This window comes from Oncorhynchus masou, chromosome 2, assembly GCF_036934945.1.
Source record: "Oncorhynchus masou masou isolate Uvic2021 chromosome 2, UVic_Omas_1.1, whole genome shotgun sequence".
Lineage (NCBI taxonomy): Eukaryota > Metazoa > Chordata > Actinopteri > Salmoniformes > Salmonidae > Oncorhynchus > Oncorhynchus masou.
In genome coordinates this window covers 2,317,085-2,336,759 of record NC_088213.1, presented here as the reverse complement: position 1 = coordinate 2,336,759, position 19,675 = coordinate 2,317,085, and the positions used below count along the sequence as shown (strand labels likewise).

The window sequence follows — 19,675 nt, the reverse complement described above, 5'->3', positions numbered from 1 at the left end:
GCTGTTCAACAGTCTGATGGAGATAGAAGCTGTTTAACATTCTGATGGCCTTGAGATAGAAGCTGTTTAACAGTTGGGATGGAGATAGAAGCTGTTTAACAGTCTGATGGAGATAGAAGCTGTTTAACAGTCTGGTGGAGATAGAAGCTGTTTAACAGTCTGATGGAGATAGAAGCTGTTTAACAGTCTGATGGAGATAGAAGCTGTTTAACAGTCTGATGGAGGTAGAAGCTGTTTAACAGTCTGATGGAAGTAGAAGCTGTTTAACAGTCTGATGGAGATGAGATAGAAGCTGTTTAACAGTCTGATGGAGATGAGATAGAAGCTGTTTAACAGTCTGATGGAGATAGAAGCTGTTTAACAGTCTGGTGGAGATAGAAGCTGTTTAACAGTCTGGTGGAGGTAGAAGCTGTTTAACAGTCTGGTGGAGATAGAAGCTGTTTAACAGTCTGATGGAGGTAGAAGCTGTTTAACAGTCTGATGGAGGTAGAAGCTGTTTAACAGTCTGATGGAGGTAGAAGCTGTTTAACAGTCTGATGGAGGTAGAAGCTGTTTAACAGTCTGATGGAGGTAGAAGCTGTTTAACAGTCTGGTGGAGGTAGAAGCTGTTTAACAGTCTGATGGAGGTAGAAGCTGTTTAACAGTCTGATGGAGATAGAAGCTGTTTAACAGTCTGATGGAGATAGAAGCTGTTTAACAGTCTGATGGAGGTAGAAGCTGTTTAACAGTCTGATGGAGGTAGAAGCTGTTTAACAGTCTGATGGAGGTAGAAGCTGTTTAACAGTCTGACGGAGATAGAAGCTGTTTAACAGTTGGGATGGAGATAGAAGCTGTTTAACAGTCTGATGGAGATAGAAGCTGTTTAACAGTCTGATGGAGGTAGAAGCTGTTTAACAGTCTGATGGAGATAGAAGCTGTTTAACAGTCTGATGGCCTTGAGATAGAAGCTGTTTAACAGTCTGGTGGAGATAGAAGCTGTTTAACAGTCTGGTGGAGATAGAAGCTGTTTAACAGTCTGATGGAGATAGAAGCTGTTTAACAGTCTGATGGAGGTAGAAGCTGTTTAACAGTCTGGTGGAGGTAGAAGCTGTTTAACAGTCTGGTGGAGGTAGAAGCTGTTTAACAGTCTGGTGGAGGTAGAAGCTGTTTAACAGTCTGGTGGAGATAGAAGCTGTTTAACAGTCTGATGGAGGTAGAAGCTGTTTAACAGTCTGATGGAGGTAGAAGCTGTTTAACAGTCTGGTGGAGGTAGAAGCTGTTTAACAGTCTGATGGAGGTAGAAGCTGTTTAACAGTCTGATGGAGGTAGAAGCTGTTTAACAGTCTGGTGGAGGTAGAAGCTGTTTAACAGTCTGATGGAGGTAGAAGCTGTTTAACAGTCTGATGGAGATAGAAGCTGTTTAACAGTCTGATGGAGATAGAAGCTGTTTAACAGTCTGATGGAGGTAGAAGCTGTTTAACAGTCTGATGGAGGTAGAAGCTGTTTAACAGTCTGATGGAGGTAGAAGCTGTTTAACAGTCTGACGGAGATAGAAGCTGTTTAACAGTTGGGATGGAGATAGAAGCTGTTTAACAGTCTGATGGAGATAGAAGCTGTTTAACAGTCTGATGGAGGTAGAAGCTGTTTAACAGTCTGATGGAGATAGAAGCTGTTTAACAGTCTGATGGCCTTGAGATAGAAGCTGTTTAACAGTCTGGTGGAGATAGAAGCTGTTTAACAGTCTGATGGAGATAGAAGCTGTTTAACAGTCTGGTGGAGGTAGAAGCTGTTTAACAGTCTGATGGAGATAGAAGCTGTTTAACAGTCTGATGGAGGTAGAAGCTGTTTAACAGTCTGGTGGAGGTAGAAGCTGTTTAACAGTCTGGTGGAGGTAGAAGCTGTTTAACAGTCTGGTGGAGGTAGAAGCTGTTTAACAGTCTGGTGGAGGTAGAAGCTGTTTAACAGTCTGGTGGAGGTAGAAGCTGTTTAACAGTCTGATGGAGATAGAAGCTGTTTAACAGTCTGGTGGAGGTAGAAGCTGTTTAACAGTCTGGTGGAGGTAGAAGCTGTTTAACAGTCTGATGGAGGTAGAAGCTGTTCAACAGTCTGATGGAGATAGAAGCTGTTTAACAGTCTGATGGCCTTGAGATAGAAGCTGTTTAACAGTTGGGATGGAGATAGAAGCTGTTTAACAGTCTGATGGCCTTGAGATAGAAGCTGTTTAACAGTCTGATGGAGGTAGAAGCTGTTCAACAGTCTGATGGAGATAGAAGCTGTTTAACATTCTGATGGCCTTGAGATAGAAGCTGTTTAACAGTTGGGATGGAGATAGAAGCTGTTTAACAGTCTGATGGAGATAGAAGCTGTTTAACAGTCTGGTGGAGATAGAAGCTGTTTAACAGTCTGATGGAGATAGAAGCTGTTTAACAGTCTGATGGAGATAGAAGCTGTTTAACAGTCTGATGGAGATAGAAGCTGTTTAACAGTCTGATGGAGGTAGAAGCTGTTTAACAGTCTGATGGAGGTAGAAGCTGTTTAACAGTCTGATGGAGGTAGAAGCTGTTTAACAGTCTGATGGAGGTAGAAGCTGTTTAACAGTCTGATGGAGATGAGATAGAAGCTGTTTAACAGTCTGATGGAGATGAGATAGAAGCTGTTTAACAGTCTGATGGAGATGAGATAGAAGCTGTTTAACAGTCTGATGGAGATAGAAGCTGTTTAACAGTCTGATGGAGGTAGAAGCTGTTTAACAGTCTGATGGAGGTAGAAGCTGTTTGCCAGTCTGATGGAGGTAGAAGCTGTTTAATAGTCTGATGGTGATAGAAGCTGTTTAACAGTCTGATGGAGGTAGAAGCTGTTTAACAGTCTGATGGAGATAGAAGCTGTTTAACAGTCTGATGGAGGTAGAAGCTGTTTAACAGTCTGATGGAGGTAGAAGCTGTTTAACAGTCTGATGGAGATAGAAGCTGTTTAACAGTCTGATGGAGATAGAAGCTGTTTAACAGTCTGATGGAGATAGAAGCTGTTTAACAGTCTGGTGGAGGTAGAAGCTGTTTAACAGTCTGGTGGAGGTAGAAGCTGTTTAACAGTCTGGTGGAGGTAGAAGCTGTTTAACAGTCTGATGGAGATAGAAGCTGTTTAACAGTCTGGTGGAGGTAGAAGCTGTTTAACAGTCTGGTGGAGGTAGAAGCTGTTTAACAGTCTGATGGAGGTAGAAGCTGTTCAACAGTCTGATGGAGATAGAAGCTGTTTAACAGTCTGATGGCCTTGAGATAGAAGCTGTTTAACAGTCTGATGGAGATAGAAGCTGTTTAACAGTCTGATGGAGGTAGAAGCTGTTTAACAGTTGGGATGGAGATAGAAGCTGTTTAACAGTCTGATGGCCTTGAGATAGAAGCTGTTTAACAGTTGGGATGGAGATAGAAGCTGTTTAACAGTCTGATGGAGATAGAAGCTGTTTAACAGTCTGATGGCCTTGAGATAGAAGCTGTTTAACAGTCTGGTGGAGATGGAAGCTGTTTAACAGTCTGATGGAGATAGAAGCTGTTTAACAGTCTGGTGGAGGTAGAAGCTGTTTAACAGTCTGATGGAGATAGAAGCTGTTTAACAGTCTGATGGAGATAGAAGCTGTTTAACAGTCTGGTGGAGGTAGAAGCTGTTTAACAGTCTGATGGAGGTAGAAGCTGTTCAACAGTCTGATGGAGATAGAAGCTGTTTAACAGTCTGATGGCCTTGAGATAGAAGCTGTTTAACAGTTGGGATGGAGATAGAAGCTGTTTAACAGTCTGATGGCCTTGAGATAGAAGCTGTTTAACAGTCTGATGGAGGTAGAAGCTGTTCAACAGTCTGATGGAGATAGAAGCTGTTTAACATTCTGATGGCCTTGAGATAGAAGCTGTTTAACAGTTGGGATGGAGATAGAAGCTGTTTAACAGTCTGATGGAGATAGAAGCTGTTTAACAGTCTGATGGAGATAGAAGCTGTTTAACAGTCTGATGGAGGTAGAAGCTGTTTAACAGTCTGATGGAGGTAGAAGCTGTTTAACAGTCTGATGGAGGTAGAAGCTGTTTAACAGTCTGATGGAGGTAGAAGCTGTTTAACAGTCTGATGGAGATGAGATAGAAGCTGTTTAACAGTCTGATGGAGATGAGATAGAAGCTGTTTAACAGTCTGATGGAGATGAGATAGAAGCTGTTTAACAGTCTGATGGAGATAGAAGCTGTTTAACAGTCTGATGGAGGTAGAAGCTGTTTAACAGTCTGATGGAGGTAGAAGCTGTTTGCCAGTCTGATGGAGGTAGAAGCTGTTTAATAGTCTGATGGAGGTAGAAGCTGTTTAACAGTCTGATGGAGATAGAAGCTGTTTAACAGTCTGATGGAGGTAGAAGCTGTTTAACAGTCTGATGGAGATAGAAGCTGTTTAACAGTCTGATGGCCTGGAGATAGAAGCTGTTTAACAGTCTGATGGAGGTAGAAGCTGTTTAACAGTCTGATGGAGGTAGAAGCTGTTTAACAGTCTGATGGAGATAGAAGCTGTTTAACAGTCTGATGGAGATAGAAGCTGTTTAACAGTCTGATGGAGATAGAAGCTGTTTAACAGTCTGGTGGAGGTAGAAGCTGTTTAACAGTCTGGTGGAGGTAGAAGCTGTTTAACAGTCTGGTGGAGGTAGAAGCTGTTTAACAGTCTGATGGAGGTAGAAGCTGTTTAACAGTCTGATGGAGGTAGAAGCTGTTTAACAGTCTGGTGGAGGTAGAAGCTGTTTAACAGTCTGGTGGAGGTAGAAGCTGTTTAACAGTCTGGTGGAGGTAGAAGCTGTTTAACAGTCTGATGGAGGTAGAAGCTGTTTAACAGTCTGGTGGAGATAGAAGCTGTTTAACAGTCTGGTGGAGGTAGAAGCTGTTTAACAGTCTGGTGGAGGTAGAAGCTGTTTAACAGTCTGATGGAGGTAGAAGCTGTTCAACAGTCTGATGGAGATAGAAGCTGTTTAACAGTCTGATGGCCTTGAGATAGAAGCTGTTTAACAGTTGGGATGGAGATAGAAGCTGTTTAACAGTCTGATGGCCTTGAGATAGAAGCTGTTTAACAGTTGGGATGGAGATAGAAGCTGTTTAACAGTCTGATGGAGATAGAAGCTGTTTAACAGTCTGATGGAGGTAGAAGCTGTTTATCAGTCTGATGGAGATAGAAGCTGTTTAACAGTCTGATGGCCTTGAGATAGAAGCTGTTTAACAGTCTGGTGGAGATGGAAGCTGTTTAACAGTCTGATGGAGATAGAAGCTGTTTAACAGTCTGGTGGAGGTAGAAGCTGTTTAACAGTCTGATGGAGATAGAAGCTGTTTAACAGTCTGATGGAGGTAGAAGCTGTTTAACAGTCTGGTGGAGGTAGAAGCTGTTTAACAGTCTGATGGAGATAGAAGCTGTTTAACAGTCTGATGGAGATAGAAGCTGTTTAACAGTCTGATGGAGATAGAAGCTGTTTAACAGTCTGATGGCCTTGAGATAGAAGCTGTTTAACAGTCTGATGGAGATAGAAGCTGTTTAACAGTCTGATGGCCTTGAGATAGAAGCTGTTTAACAGTCTGACGGAGATAGAAGCTGTTTAACAGTCTGATGGAGATAGAAGCTGTTTAATAGTCTGATGGCCTTGAGATAGAAGCTGTTTAACAGTTGGGATGGAGATAGAAGCTGTTTAACAGTCTGATGGCCTTGAGATAGAAGCTGTTTAACAGTCTGGTGGAGATAGAAGCTGTTTAACAGTCTGGTGGAGATAGAAGCTGTTTAACAGTCTGATGGAGATAGAAGCTGTTTAACAGTCTGATGGCCTTGAGATAGAAGCTGTTTAACAGTTGGGATGGAGATAGAAGCTGTTTAACAGTCTGGTGGAGGTAGAAGCTGTTTAACAGTCTGATGGAGGTAGAAGCTGTTTAACAGTCTGATGGAGGTAGAAGCTGTTTAACAGTCTGGTGGAGATAGAAGCTCTTTAACAGTCTGATGGAGGTAGAAGCTGTTTAACAGTCTGATGGAGATAGAAGCTGTTTAACAGTCTGATGGAGATAGAAGCTGTTTAACAGTCTGATGGCCTTGAGATAGAAGCTGTTTAACAGTTGGGATGGAGATAGAAGCTGTTTAACAGTCTGATGGAGATAGAAGCTGTTTAACAGTCTGATGGAGGTAGAAGCTGTTTAACAGTCTGATGGAGATAGAAGCTGTTTAACAGTCTGATGGCCTTGAGATAGAAGCTGTTTAACAGTCTGGTGGAGATAGAAGCTGTTTAACAGTCTGATGGAGATAGAAGCTGTTTAACAGTCTGGTGGAGATAGAAGCTGTTTAACAGTCTGATGGAGATAGAAGCTGTTTAACAGTCTGATGGAGGTAGAAGCTGTTTAACAGTCTGATGGAGATAGAAGCTGTTTAACAGTCTGATGGAGATAGAAGCTGTTTAACAGTCTGATGGAGATAGAAGCTGTTTAACAGTCTGGTGGAGATAGAAGCTGTTTAACAGTCTGATGGAGGTAGAAGCTGTTTAACAGTCTGATGGAGGTAGAAGCTGTTTAACAGTCTGATGGAGATAGAAGCTGTTTAACAGTCTGATGGAGATAGAAGCTGTTTAACAGTCTGATGGCCTTGAGATAGAAGCTGTTTAACAGTTGGGATGGAGATAGAAGCTGTTTAACAGTCTGATGGAGATAGAAGCTGTTTAACAGTCTGATGGAGGTAGAAGCTGTTCAACAGTATGATGGAGATAGAAGCTGTTTAACAGTCTGATGGAGATAGAAGCTGTTTAACAGTCTGATGGAGATAGAAGCTGTTTAACAGTCTGATGGAGATAGAAGCTGTTTAACAGTCTGATGGAGGTAGAAGCTGTTTAATAGTCTGATGGAGGTAGAAGCTGTTTAACAGTCTGATGGAGATAGAAGCTGTTTAACAGTCTGATGGAGATAGAAGCTGTTTAACAGTCTGATGGAGGTAGAAGCTGTTTAACAGTCTGGTGGAGATAGAAGCTGTTTAACAGTCTGATGGAGATAGAAGCTGTTTAACAGTCTGATGGAGATAGAAGCTGTTTAACAGTCTGGTGGAGGTAGAAGCTGTTTAACAGTCTGATGGAGGTAGAAGCTGTTTAACAGTCTGATGGCCTTGAGATAGAAGCTGTTTAACAGTTGGGATGGAGATAGAAGCTGTTTAACAGTCTGATGGAGATAGAAGCTGTTTAACAGTCTGATGGCCTTGAGATAGAAGCTGTTTAACAGTTGGGATGGAGATAGAAGCTGTTTAACAGTCTGATGGAGGTAGAAGCTGTTTAACAGTCTGATGGCCTTGAGATAGAAGCTGTTTAACAGTCTGGTGGAGATAGAAGCTGTTTAACAGTCTGATGGAGATAGAAGCTGTTTAACAGTCTGGTGGAGGTAGAAGCTGTTTAACAGTCTGGTGGAGGTAGAAGCTGTTTAACAGTCTGATGGAGATAGAAGCTGTTTAACAGTCTGATGGAGGTAGAAGCTGTTTAACAGTCTGATGGAGGTAGAAGCTGTTTAACAGTCTGGTGGAGGTAGAAGCTGTTTAACAGTCTGGTGGAGGTAGAAGCTGTTTAACAGTCTGGTGGAGGTAGAAGCTGTTTAACAGTCTGGTGGAGGTAGAAGCTGTTTAACAGTCTGGTGGAGGTAGAAGCTGTTTAACAGTCTGGTGGAGGTAGAAGCTGTTTAACAGTCTGGTGGAGGTAGAAGCTGTTTAACAGTCTGATGGAGGTAGAAGCTGTTCAACAGTCTGATGGAGATAGAAGCTGTTTAACAGTCTGATGGCCTTGAGATAGAAGCTGTTTAACAGTTGGGATGGAGATAGAAGCTGTTTAACAGTCTGATGGCCTTGAGATAGAAGCTGTTTAACAGTCTGATGGAGGTAGAAGCTGTTCAACAGTCTGATGGAGATAGAAGCTGTTTAACATTCTGATGGCCTTGAGATAGAAGCTGTTTAACAGTTGGGATGGAGATAGAAGCTGTTTAACAGTCTGATGGAGATAGAAGCTGTTTAACAGTCTGATGGAGATAGAAGCTGTTTAACAGTCTGGTGGAGATAGAAGCTGTTTAACAGTCTGATGGAGATAGAAGCTGTTTAACAGTCTGATGGAGGTAGAAGCTGTTTAACAGTCTGATGGAGGTAGAAGCTGTTTAACAGTCTGATGGAGGTAGAAACTGTTTAACAGTCTGATGGAGGTAGAAGCTGTTTAACAGTCTGATGGAGGTAGAAGCTGTTTAACAGTCTGATGGAGATGAGATAGAAGCTGTTTAACAGTCTGATGGAGATGAGATAGAAGCTGTTTAACAGTCTGATGGAGATGAGATAGAAGCTGTTTAACAGTCTGATGGAGATGAGATAGAAGCTGTTTAACAGTCTGATGGAGGTAGAAGCTGTTTAACAGTCTGATGGAGGTAGAAGCTGTTTAACAGTCTGATGGAGGTAGAAGCTGTTTGCCAGTCTGATGGAGGTAGAAGCTGTTTAATAGTCTGATGGTGATAGAAGCTGTTTAACAGTCTGATGGAGGTAGAAGCTGTTTAACAGTCTGATGGAGATAGAAGCTGTTTAACAGTCTGATGGAGGTAGAAGCTGTTTAACAGTCTGATGGAGATAGAAGCTGTTTAACAGTCTGATGGAGATAGAAGCTGTTTAACAGTCTGATGGAGATAGAAGCTGTTTAACAGTCTGGTGGAGGTAGAAGCTGTTTAACAGTCTGGTGGAGGTAGAAGCTGTTTAACAGTCTGGTGGAGGTAGAAGCTGTTTAACAGTCTGATGGAGATAGAAGCTGTTTAACAGTCTGGTGGAGGTAGAAGCTGTTTAACAGTCTGGTGGAGGTAGAAGCTGTTTAACAGTCTGATGGAGGTAGAAGCTGTTCAACAGTCTGATGGAGATAGAAGCTGTTTAACAGTCTGATGGCCTTGAGATAGAAGCTGTTTAACAGTTGGGATGGAGATAGAAGCTGTTTAACAGTCTGATGGCCTTGAGATAGAAGCTGTTTAACAGTTGGGATGGAGATAGAAGCTGTTTAACAGTCTGATGGAGATAGAAGCTGTTTAACAGTCTGATGGAGGTAGAAGCTGTTTAACAGTCTGATGGAGATAGAAGCTGTTTAACAGTCTGATGGCCTTGAGATAGAAGCTGTTTAACAGTCTGGTGGAGATGGAAGCTGTTTAACAGTCTGATGGAGCTAGAAGCTGTTTAACAGTCTGGTGGAGGTAGAAGCTGTTTAACAGTCTGATGGAGATAGAAGCTGTTTAACAGTCTGATGGAGATAGAAGCTGTTTAACAGTCTGGTGGAGGTAGAAGCTGTTTAACAGTCTGATGGAGGTAGAAGCTGTTTAACAGTCTGATGGCCTTGAGATAGAAGCTGTTTAACAGTTGGGATGGAGATAGAAGCTGTTTAACAGTCTGATGGCCTTGAGATAGAAGCTGTTTAACAGTCTGATGGAGGTAGAAGCTGTTCAACAGTCTGATGGAGATAGAAGCTGTTTAACATTCTGATGGCCTTGAGATAGAAGCTGTTTAACAGTTGGGATGGAGATAGAAGCTGTTTAACAGTCTGATGGAGATAGAAGCTGTTTAACAGTCTGATGGAGATAGAAGCTGTTTAACAGTCTGGTGGAGATAGAAGCTGTTTAACAGTCTGATGGAGATAGAAGCTGTTTAACAGTCTGATGGAGGTAGAAGCTGTTTAACAGTCTGATGGAGGTAGAAGCTGTTTAACAGTCTGATGGAGGTAGAAGCTGTTTAACAGTCTGATGGAGGTAGAAGCTGTTTAACAGTCTGATGGAGATGAGATAGAAGCTGTTTAACAGTCTGATGGAGATGAGATAGAAGCTGTTTAACAGTCTGATGGAGATGAGATAGAAGCTGTTTAACAGTCTGATGGAGATAGAAGCTGTTTAACAGTCTGATGGAGGTAGAAGCTGTTTAACAGTCTGATGGAGGTAGAAGCTGTTTGCCAGTCTGATGGAGGTAGAAGCTGTTTAATAGTCTGATGGTGATAGAAGCTGTTTAACAGTCTGATGGAGGTAGAAGCTGTTTAACAGTCTGATGGAGATAGAAGCTGTTTAACAGTCTGATGGAGGTAGAAGCTGTTTAACAGTCTGATGGAGATAGAAGCTGTTTAACAGTCTGATGGCCTGGAGATAGAAGCTGTTTAACAGTCTGATGGAGGTAGAAGCTGTTCAACAGTCTGGTGGAGGTAGAAGCTGTTTAACAGTCTGATGGAGATAGAAGCTGTTTAACAGTCTGGTGGAGATAGAAGCTGTTTAACAGTCTGGTGGAGATAGAAGCTGTTTAACAGTCTGATGGAGGTAGAAGCTGTTTAACAGTCTGATGGAGATAGAAGCTGTTTAACAGTCTGATGGAGATAGAAGCTGTTTAACAGTCTGATGGAGATAGAAGCTGTTTAACAGTCTGGTGGAGGTAGAAGCTGTTTAACAGTCTGGTGGAGGTAGAAGCTGTTTAACAGTCTGGTGGAGGTAGAAGCTGTTTAACAGTCTGATGGAGATAGAAGCTGTTTAACAGTCTGGTGGAGGTAGAAGCTGCTTAACAGTCTGGTGGAGGTAGAAGCTGTTTAACAGTCTGATGGAGGTAGAAGCTGTTCAACAGTCTGATGGAGATAGAAGCTGTTTAACAGTCTGATGGCCTTGAGATAGAAGCTGTTTAACAGTTGGGATGGAGATAGAAGCTGTTTAACAGTCTGATGGCCTTGAGATAGAAGCTGTTTAACAGTTGGGATGGAGATAGAAGCTGTTTAACAGTCTGATGGAGATAGAAGCTGTTTAACAGTCTGATGGAGGTAGAAGCTGTTTAACAGTCTGATGGAGATAGAAGCTGTTTAACAGTCTGATGGCCTTGAGATAGAAGCTGTTTAACAGTCTGGTGGAGATGGAAGCTGTTTAACAGTCTGATGGAGATAGAAGCTGTTTAACAGTCTGGTGGAGGTAGAAGCTGTTTAACAGTCTGATGGAGATAGAAGCTGTTTAACAGTCTGATGGAGGTAGAAGCTGTTTAACAGTCTGGTGGAGGTAGAAGCTGTTTAACAGTCTGATGGAGATAGAAGCTGTTTAACAGTCTGATGGAGATAGAAGCTGTTTAACAGTCTGATGGAGATAGAAGCTGTTTAACAGTCTGATGGAGATAGAAGCTGTTTAACAGTCTGATGGAGATAGAAGCTGTTTAACAGTCTGGTGGAGGTAGAAGCTGTTTAACAGTCTGGTGGAGGTAGAAGCTGTTTAACAGTCTGATGGAGATAGAAGCTGTTTAACAGTCTGGTGGAGGTAGAAGCTGTTTAACAGTCTGATGGAGGTAGAAGCTGTTTAACAGTCTGATGGAGGTAGAAGCTGTTTAACAGTCTGGTGGAGGTAGAAGCTGTTTAACAGTCTGGTGGAGGTAGAAGCTGTTTAACAGTCTGATGGAGGTAGAAGCTGTTCAACAGTCTGATGGAGATAGAAGCTGTTTAACAGTCTGATGGCCTTGAGATAGAAGCTGTTTAACAGTTGGGATGGAGATAGAAGCTGTTTAACAGTCTGATGGCCTTGAGATAGAAGCTGTTTAACAGTCTGATGGAGGTAGAAGCTGTTCAACAGTCTGATGGAGATAGAAGCTGTTTAACAGTCTGATGGCCTTGAGATAGAAGCTGTTTAACAGTCTGATGGAGGTAGAAGCTGTTTAACAGTCTGGTGGAGATAGAAGCTGTTTAACAGTCTGATGGAGATAGAAGCTGTTTAACGGTCTGGTGGAGATAGAAGCTGTTTAACAGTCTGATGGAGATAGAAGCTGTTTAACTGTCTGATGGAGATAGAAGCTGTTTAACAGTCTGATGGCCTTGAGATAGAAGCTGTTTAACAGTCTGGTGGAGATAGAAGCTGTTTAACAGTCTGGTGGAGGTAGAAGCTGTTTAACAGTCTGGTGTAGATAGAAGCTGTTTAACAGTCTGATGGAGGTAGAAGCTGTTTAACAGTCTGATGGCCTTGAGATAGAAGCTGTTTAACAGTCTGATGGCCTTGAGATAGAAGCTGTTTAACAGTCTGATGGAGATAGAAGCTGTTTAACAGTCTGATGGAGATAGAAGCTGTTTAACAGTCTGGTGGAGGTAGAAGCTGTTTAACAGTCTGGTGGAGGTAGAAGCTGTTTAACAGTCTGATGGAGGTAGAAGCTGTTTAACAGTCTGATGGAGGTAGAAGCTGTTTAACAGTCTGATGGAGGTAGAAGCTGTTTAACAGTCTGATGGAGATGAGATAGAAGCTGTTTAACAGTCTGGAGATGAGATAGAAGCTGTTTAACAGTCTGATGGAGATGAGATAGAAGCTGTTTAACAGTCTGATGGAGATAGAAGCTGTTTAACAGTCTGATGGAGGTAGAAGCTGTTTAACAGTCTGATGGAGTTAGAAGCTGTTTAACAGTCTGATGGAGGTAGAAGCTGTTTAACAGTCTGATGGAGGTAGAAGCTGTTTAACAGTCTGATGGTGATAGAAGCTGTTTAACAGTCTGATGGAGGTAGAAGCTGTTTAATAGTCTGATGGTGATAGAAGCTGTTTAACAGTCTGATGGAGGTAGAAGCTGTTTAATAGTCTGATGGTGATAGAAGCTGTTTAACAGTCTGATGGAGGTAGAAGCTGTTTAACAGTCTGGTGGAGATAGAAGCTGTTTAACAGTCTGGTGGAGATAGAAGCTGTTTAACAGTCTGGTGGAGGTATAACCTGTTTTACAGTCTGGTGGAGGTAGAAGCTGTTTAACAGTCTGATGGAGGTAGAAGCTGTTTAACAGTCTGATGGAGATAGAAGCTGTTTAACAGTCTGATGGAGGTAGAAGCTGTTTAACAGTCTGGTGGAGATAGAAGCTGTTTAACAGTCTGATGGCCTGGAGATAGAAGCTGTTTAACAGTCTGATGGAGGTAGAAGCTGTTTAACAGTCTGATGGAGGTAGAAGCTGTTTAACAGTCTGATGGAGGTAGAAGCTGTTTAACAGTCTGATGGAGGTAGAAGCTGTTTAACAGTCTGGTGGAGATAGAAGCTGTTTAACAGTCTGGTGGAGATAGAAGCTGTTTAACAGTCTGATGGAGATAGAAGCTGTTTAACAGTCTGATGGAGATAGAAGCTGTTTAACAGTCTGATGGAGATAGAAGCTGTTTAACAGTCTGATGGAGATAGAAGCTGTTTAACAGTCTGATGGAGATAGAAGCTGTTTAACAGTCTGATGGAGATAGAAGCTGTTTAACAGTCTGATGGAGATAGAAGCTGTTTAACAGTCTGATGGAGATAGAAGCTGTTTAACAGTCTGATGGAGATAGAAGCTGTTTAACAGTCTGGTGGAGATAGAAGCTGTTTAACAGTCTGATGGAGATAGAAGCTGTTTAACAGTCTGATGGCCTGGAGATAGAAGCTGTTTAACAGTCTGATGGAGATAGAAGCTGTTTAACAGTCTGATGGAGGTAGAAGCTGTTTAACAGTCTGATGGTCTGGAGATAGAAGCTGTTTAACAGTCTGATGGAGATAGAAGCTGTTTAACAGTCTGATGGTCTGGAGATAGAAGCTGTTTAACAGTCTGATGGAGGTAGAAGCTGTTTAACAGTCTGATGGAGGTAGAAGCTGTTCAACAGTCTGATGGCCTGGAGGTAGAAGCTGTTTAACAGTCTGGTGGAGATAGAAGCTGTTTAACAGTCTGATGGAGATAGAAGCTGTTTAACAGTCTGGTGGAGATAGAAGCTGTTTAACAGTCTGGTGGAGATAGAAGCTGTTTAACAGTCTGGTGGAGGTAGAAGCTGTTTAACAGTCTGGTGGAGGTAGAAGCTGTTTAACAGTCTGATGGAGGTAGAAGCTGTTTAACAGTCTGATGGAGATAGAAGCTGTTTAACAGTCTGATGGCCTGGAGATAGAAGCTCTTTAACAGTCTGATGGAGATAGAAGCTGTTTAACAGTCTGATGGAGGTAGAAGCTGTTTAACAGTCTGATGGAGATAGAAGCTGTTGAACAGTCTGATGGAGATAGAAGCTGTTTAACAGTCTGATGGAGGTAGAAGCTGTTCAACAGTCTGATGGAGATAGAAGCTGTTTAACAGTCTGATGGAGATAGAAGCTGTTTAACAGTCTGGTGGAGATAGAAGCTGTTTAACAGTCTGATGGAGATAGAAGCTGTTTAACAGTCTGATGGTCTGGAGATAGAAGCTGTTTAACAGTCTGATGGAGATAGAAGCTGTTTAACAGTCTGGTGGAGATAGAAGCTGTTTAACAGTCTGGTGGAGATAGAAGCTGTTTAACAGTCTGATGGAGATAGAAGCTGTTTAACAGTCTGATGGAGATAGAAGCTGTTTAACAGTCTGATGGAGGTAGAAGCTGTTTAACAGTCTGGTGGAGATAGAAGCTGTTTAACAGTCTGATGGAGGTAGAAGCTGTTTAACAGTCTGATGGAGGTAGAAGCTGTTTAACAGTCTGATGGAGATAGAAGCTGTTTAACAGTCTGATGGAGATAGAAGCTGTTTAACAGTCTGATGGAGATAGAAGCTGTTTAACAGTCTGATGGAGGTAGAAGCTGTTTAACAGTCTGATGGAGGTAGAAGCTGTTTAACAGTCTGATGGAGATAGAAGCTGTTTAACAGTCTGATGGAGATAGAAGCTGTTTAACAGTCTGATGGAGGTAGAAGCTGTTTAACAGTCTGATGGAGGTAGAAGCTGTTTAACAGTCTGATGGAGATAGAAGCTGTTTAACAGTCTGATGGAGATAGAAGCTGTTTAACAGTCTGATGGAGATAGAAGCTGTTTAACAGTCTGATGGAGATAGAAGCTGTTTAACAGTCTGATGGAGGTAGAAGCTGTTTAACAGTCTGATGGAGTTAGAAGCTGTTCAACAGTCTGATTGCCTGGAGGTAGAAGCTGTTTAACAGTCTGGTGGAGATAGAAGCTGTTTAACAGTCTGATGGCCTTGAGATAGAAGCTGTTTAACAGTCTGATGGAGATAGAAGCTGTTCAACAGTCTGATGGCCTTGAGATAGAAGCTGTTTAACAGTCTGATGGAGATAGAAGCTGTTTAACAGTCTGGTGGAGATAGAAGCTGTTTAACAGTCTGGTGGAGATAGAAGCTGTTTAACAGTCTGGTGGAGGTAGAAGCTGTTTAACAGTCTGATGGAGGTAGAAGCTGTTTAACAGTCTGATGGAGGTAGAAGCTGTTTAACAGTCTGATGGAGATAGAAGCTGTTTAACAGTCTGATGGCCTGGAGATAGAAGCTGTTGAACAGTCTGATGGAGATAGAAGCTGTTTAACAGTCTGATGGAGGTAGAAGCTGTTTAACAGTCTGGTGGAGATAGAAGCTGTTTAACAGTCTGGTGGAGATAGAAGCTGTTTAACAGTCTGGTGGAGATAGAAGCTGTTTAACAGTCTGATGGAGGTAGAAGCTGTTTAACAGTCTGATGGAGATAGAAGCTGTTTAACAGTCTGATGGAGATAGAAGCTGTTTAACAGTCTGATGGAGGTAGAAGCTGTTTAACAGTCTGGTGGAGATAGAAGCTGTTTAACAGTCTGATGGAGGTAGAAGCTGTTTAACAGTCTGGTGGAGATAGAAGCTGTTTAACAGTCTGATGGCCTTGAGATAGAAGCTGTTTAACAGTCTGATGGAGATAGAAGCTGTTTAACAGTCTGATGGAGATAGAAGCTGTTTAACAGTCTGATGGAGATAGAAGCTGTTTAACAGTCTGATGGAGATAGAAGCTGTTTAACAGTCTGGTGGAGATAGAAGCTGTTTAACAGTCTGGTGGATGGTTTAGTCTGATGGAGATAGAAGCTGTTTAACAGTCTGATGGAGATAGAAGCTGTTTAACAGTCTGATGGAGATAGAAGCTGTTTAACAGTCTGATGGAGATAGAAGCTGTTTAACAGTCTGATGGAGATAGAAGCTGTTTAACAGTCTGATGGAGATAGAAGCTGTTTAACAGTCTGATGGAGATAGAAGCTGTTTAACAGTCTGATTTGTTTAACAGTCTGATGGAGATAGAAGCTGTTTAACAGTCTGATGGAGATAGAAGCTGTTTAACAGTCTGATGGAGGTAGAAGCTGTTTAACAGTCTGATGGAGTTAGAAGCTGTTCAACAGTCTGATTGCCTGGAGGTAGAAGCTGTTTAACAGTCTGGTGGAGATAGAAGCTGTTTAACAGTCTGATGGCCTTGAGATAGAAGCTGTTTAACAGTCTGATGGAGATAGAAGCTGTTCAACAGTCTGATGGCCTTGAGATAGAAGCTGTTTAACAGTCTGATGGAGATAGAAGCTGTTTAACAGTCTGGTGGAGATAGAAGCTGTTTAACAGTCTGGTGGAGATAGAAGCTGTTTAACAGTCTGATGGCCTTGAGATAGAAGCTGTTTAACAGTCTGATGGAGATAGAAGCTGTTTAACAGTCTGGTGGAGGTAGAAGCTGTTTAACAGTCTGGTGGAGATAGAAGCTGTTTAACAGTCTGGTGGAGATAGAAGCTGTTTAACAGTCTGGTGGAGGTAGAAGCTGTTTAACAGTCTGGTGGAGATAGAAGCTGTTTAACAGTCTGATGGAGGTAGAAGCTGTTTAACAGTCTCTCGGTCCCAGCTTTGGGACACCTGGTGTATTTATGCAAATGAGGCACAAATTATTTTCTTTATTTCAACACAAAATATACAAAAATATACCTGATACAATAAAATGTATATATGAGTGCATCTTTTTTAAAGTTTTTTTTAATATTTGACTATAAATTCAATACCTCAATTCCCACCGAAATCCCTCAACTCCATTCAGTATGTGTCTGGACCAATTTTAATATTTGATTTGCTTATAATTCCGTCAATATCTGTTGGATTGTAAACATTGTAAAGGTTTGGAGATTCTTCATCCAACTGTTGCCTTTATTTGAATAGTTTTTAAACCCTTTTGTTTTAACCGATTTCAGTGACTGAAGGGATTAGATTGAACCAACTGATAGGTGAACCACGTGCTGTCTGGAGCAGAGAGCTGTCTTGGTACTCATCACCTGTATGGCTTCACAAGGACTAGGAGTTGGTTCAGCTGATGAGAAGATGTTGATCCTAAAGCAGGAAACAGTTCAGGAGGGTTTATTTACTGTTTATTGGTAGATGGGTTGATTGCTGTAGTTTTGACTCTAATGTAGTTTACTGTCATCACCTGTCTGACTGCCTGTCTCTGTCTGATTTTCTGTCTTTTTGTGTCTCTCTCTCTCTCTCTCTCTCTCTCTGTGTCTCTCTCTGTGTCTCTCTCTGTGTCTCTCTCTGTGTCTCTCTGTGTGTCTCTCTCTCTGCCCCCCTCTCTCTGCCCCCCCCCTCTGCCCCCCTCTCTCTGCCCCCCCCCTCTGTCCCCATCTCTCTGCCCCCCCCCCTCTGTCTCTCTGCAGGCTAAAGGTTTTGAGCTGAACTACTTGGAGAAGGTAACTGAGGTGAAGGACACGGTCCACAGACAGTCTCTGCTCCACCACGCCTGTAACCTCCTGGTAGACAACTACACTGACACGTCAGACGTCTACTCCGAGATCCCCTCCATCACGCGCTCTGCTAGAGTAAGTCTCCCTACTGGGGGGGGGCCCTGGGTAGAGATCCCCTCCATCACACGCTCTGCTAGAGTAAGTCTCCCTACAGGGGGGAGGCCCTGGGGGGGGCCCTGGGTAGAGATCCCCTCCATCACACGCTCTGCTAGAGTAAGTCTCTATAGAGGGGGGGGGGACCCTGGGGGGGATGGGTAGAGATCCCCTCCATCACACGCTCTGCTAGAGTAAGTCTCTCTACTGGGGGGGGGGGGCCCTGGGGGGGGCCCTGGGTAGAGATCCCCTCCATCACACGCTCTGCTAGAGTAAGTCTCTATAGAGGGGGGGGTGGCCCTGGGTAGGGATCCCCTCCATCACACGCTCTGCTAGAGTAAGTCTCTATAGAGGGGGGTGGGCCCTGGGTAGAGATCCCCTCCATCACACGCTCTGCTAGAGTAAGTCTCTATACTGGGGGGGGCCCCCTGGGTAGAGATCCCCTCCACCACACGCTCTGCTAGAGTAAGTCTCTCTATAGACACCTGATTCATGGGATTTAACGCCCCTCCATATTTTGAGTCTAATTTAATGAGCACAGGCTTCCCTGGGTAGTAGGTCTCCATCACATGCAGCAAAAGTAAGTCTCCTCACAGTGAAATGCCCTGGTGTAGTAGACCTCCAGTGAAATGCTGAATAAGTCTCCCTACTGGTGGGGGGGGCCCTGTAGACCTCCATGAAATGATGAATAAACTATAGGTGGGGACCTGACAGTGGCCTGGGGACTACCCTGGTGTAGTAGACCTTACATGAAATGATCTGCAACAGGTGTAAGTCTCCCAGTGAAATGATGAATCAACAGGTGTATCAGACGCTTACAGTGAAATGTCTGAATACCCAGGTGTAGAGATCCTGTCATATCGCTCTGCTGAATACAGTCTCTCTATAGGTGTAGTAGACCCTACAGTAAATCCTGAATACACGCTGTAGAGTAGTCCTTAGAGTGAAATGCTGAATACAACAGGGGTATCGTAGCCTGCTAGAGTGAAATCTCTGAATACAACAGGTGTAGTAGACCTTATAGAGGGGGGGGGGCAGTGAAATGCTGCTACAGTAAGTCTCTCTATAGACCTCACAGTGAAATGCTGAATACTGCTAGGTGTCTCTATAGACCCTGGTGAAATCCTGAATCACACAACTGCTAGGTGTCTCTAGACCTCACAGTGAGAATACTGTCATATCGCTCTGCTAGAGTAAGTCCTCTATAGAGTGAAATGGGTGAATACCCAAGTGTATAGACCTCTGCTAGAAATGATGAATCATAGAGGTGTAGTAGACCTCCATCAAATGCTGAATAGTAGGTCTCTATAGACCTTACAGTGAAATGATGAATACAACATATGTAGTAGACCTCAAGTGTCTGCTGAATACACAGGTGAGGGCCTTACAGTGAAATCCCTGTCATATCGCTCTGTAGACCTTACAGTGAAATCTCACTATAGACAGGTGTAGTAGGGACCCTGGTTAAATGTATGAATACAACAGGTGTAGTGACCTCACAGTGAAATCTGAATACGGACAGGGGTAGACCTTACAGTGAAATGCTGAAAAATCAGGTGTCTGACCTTACAGTGAAATGACACATACACACAGATTCATAGGATTTAAATGATATTTTGAATCTAATTTAATGAGCACAGGCTTCTTTGGGTAGTAGGTTCTGAAGCAGCAAAAGTAGTAGACCTCACAGTGAAATGATAAATACAACAGGTGTAGTAGACCTCACAGTGAAATGCTGAATACAACAGGTGTAGTAGACCTCACAGTGAAATGATGAATACAACAGGTGTAGTAGACCTCACAGTGAAATGATGAATACAACAGGTGTAGTAGACCTTACAGTGAAATGATGAATACAACAGGTGTAGTAGACCTTACAGTGAAATGCTGAATACAACAGGTGTAGTAGACCTTACAGTGAAATGATGAATACAACAGGTGTAGTAGACCTCACAGTGAAATGCTGAATACAACAGGTGTAGTAGACCTCACAGTGAAATGCTGAAGACAACAGGTGTAGTAGACCTCACAGTGAAATGCTGAATACAACAGGTGTAGTAGACCTTACAGTGAAATGCTGAATACAACAGGTGTAGTAGACCTCACAGTGAAATGTTACAAGCCCTTAACCAACAATGCAG

General features: G+C 42.7%; 1 protein-coding gene across 1 annotated transcript in view; it reads left to right on the top strand.

Moving 5' to 3' along the window:
- Positions 1 to 19,675, top strand: part of LOC135554425 (FH1/FH2 domain-containing protein 1-like) — a 261,547-nt gene that overhangs the window by 221,554 nt on the left and 20,318 nt on the right. The window contains 1 exon segment of the mRNA XM_064986740.1: positions 17,355 to 17,516. Coding sequence (XP_064842812.1) covers positions 17,355 to 17,516 — 162 coding nt within the window.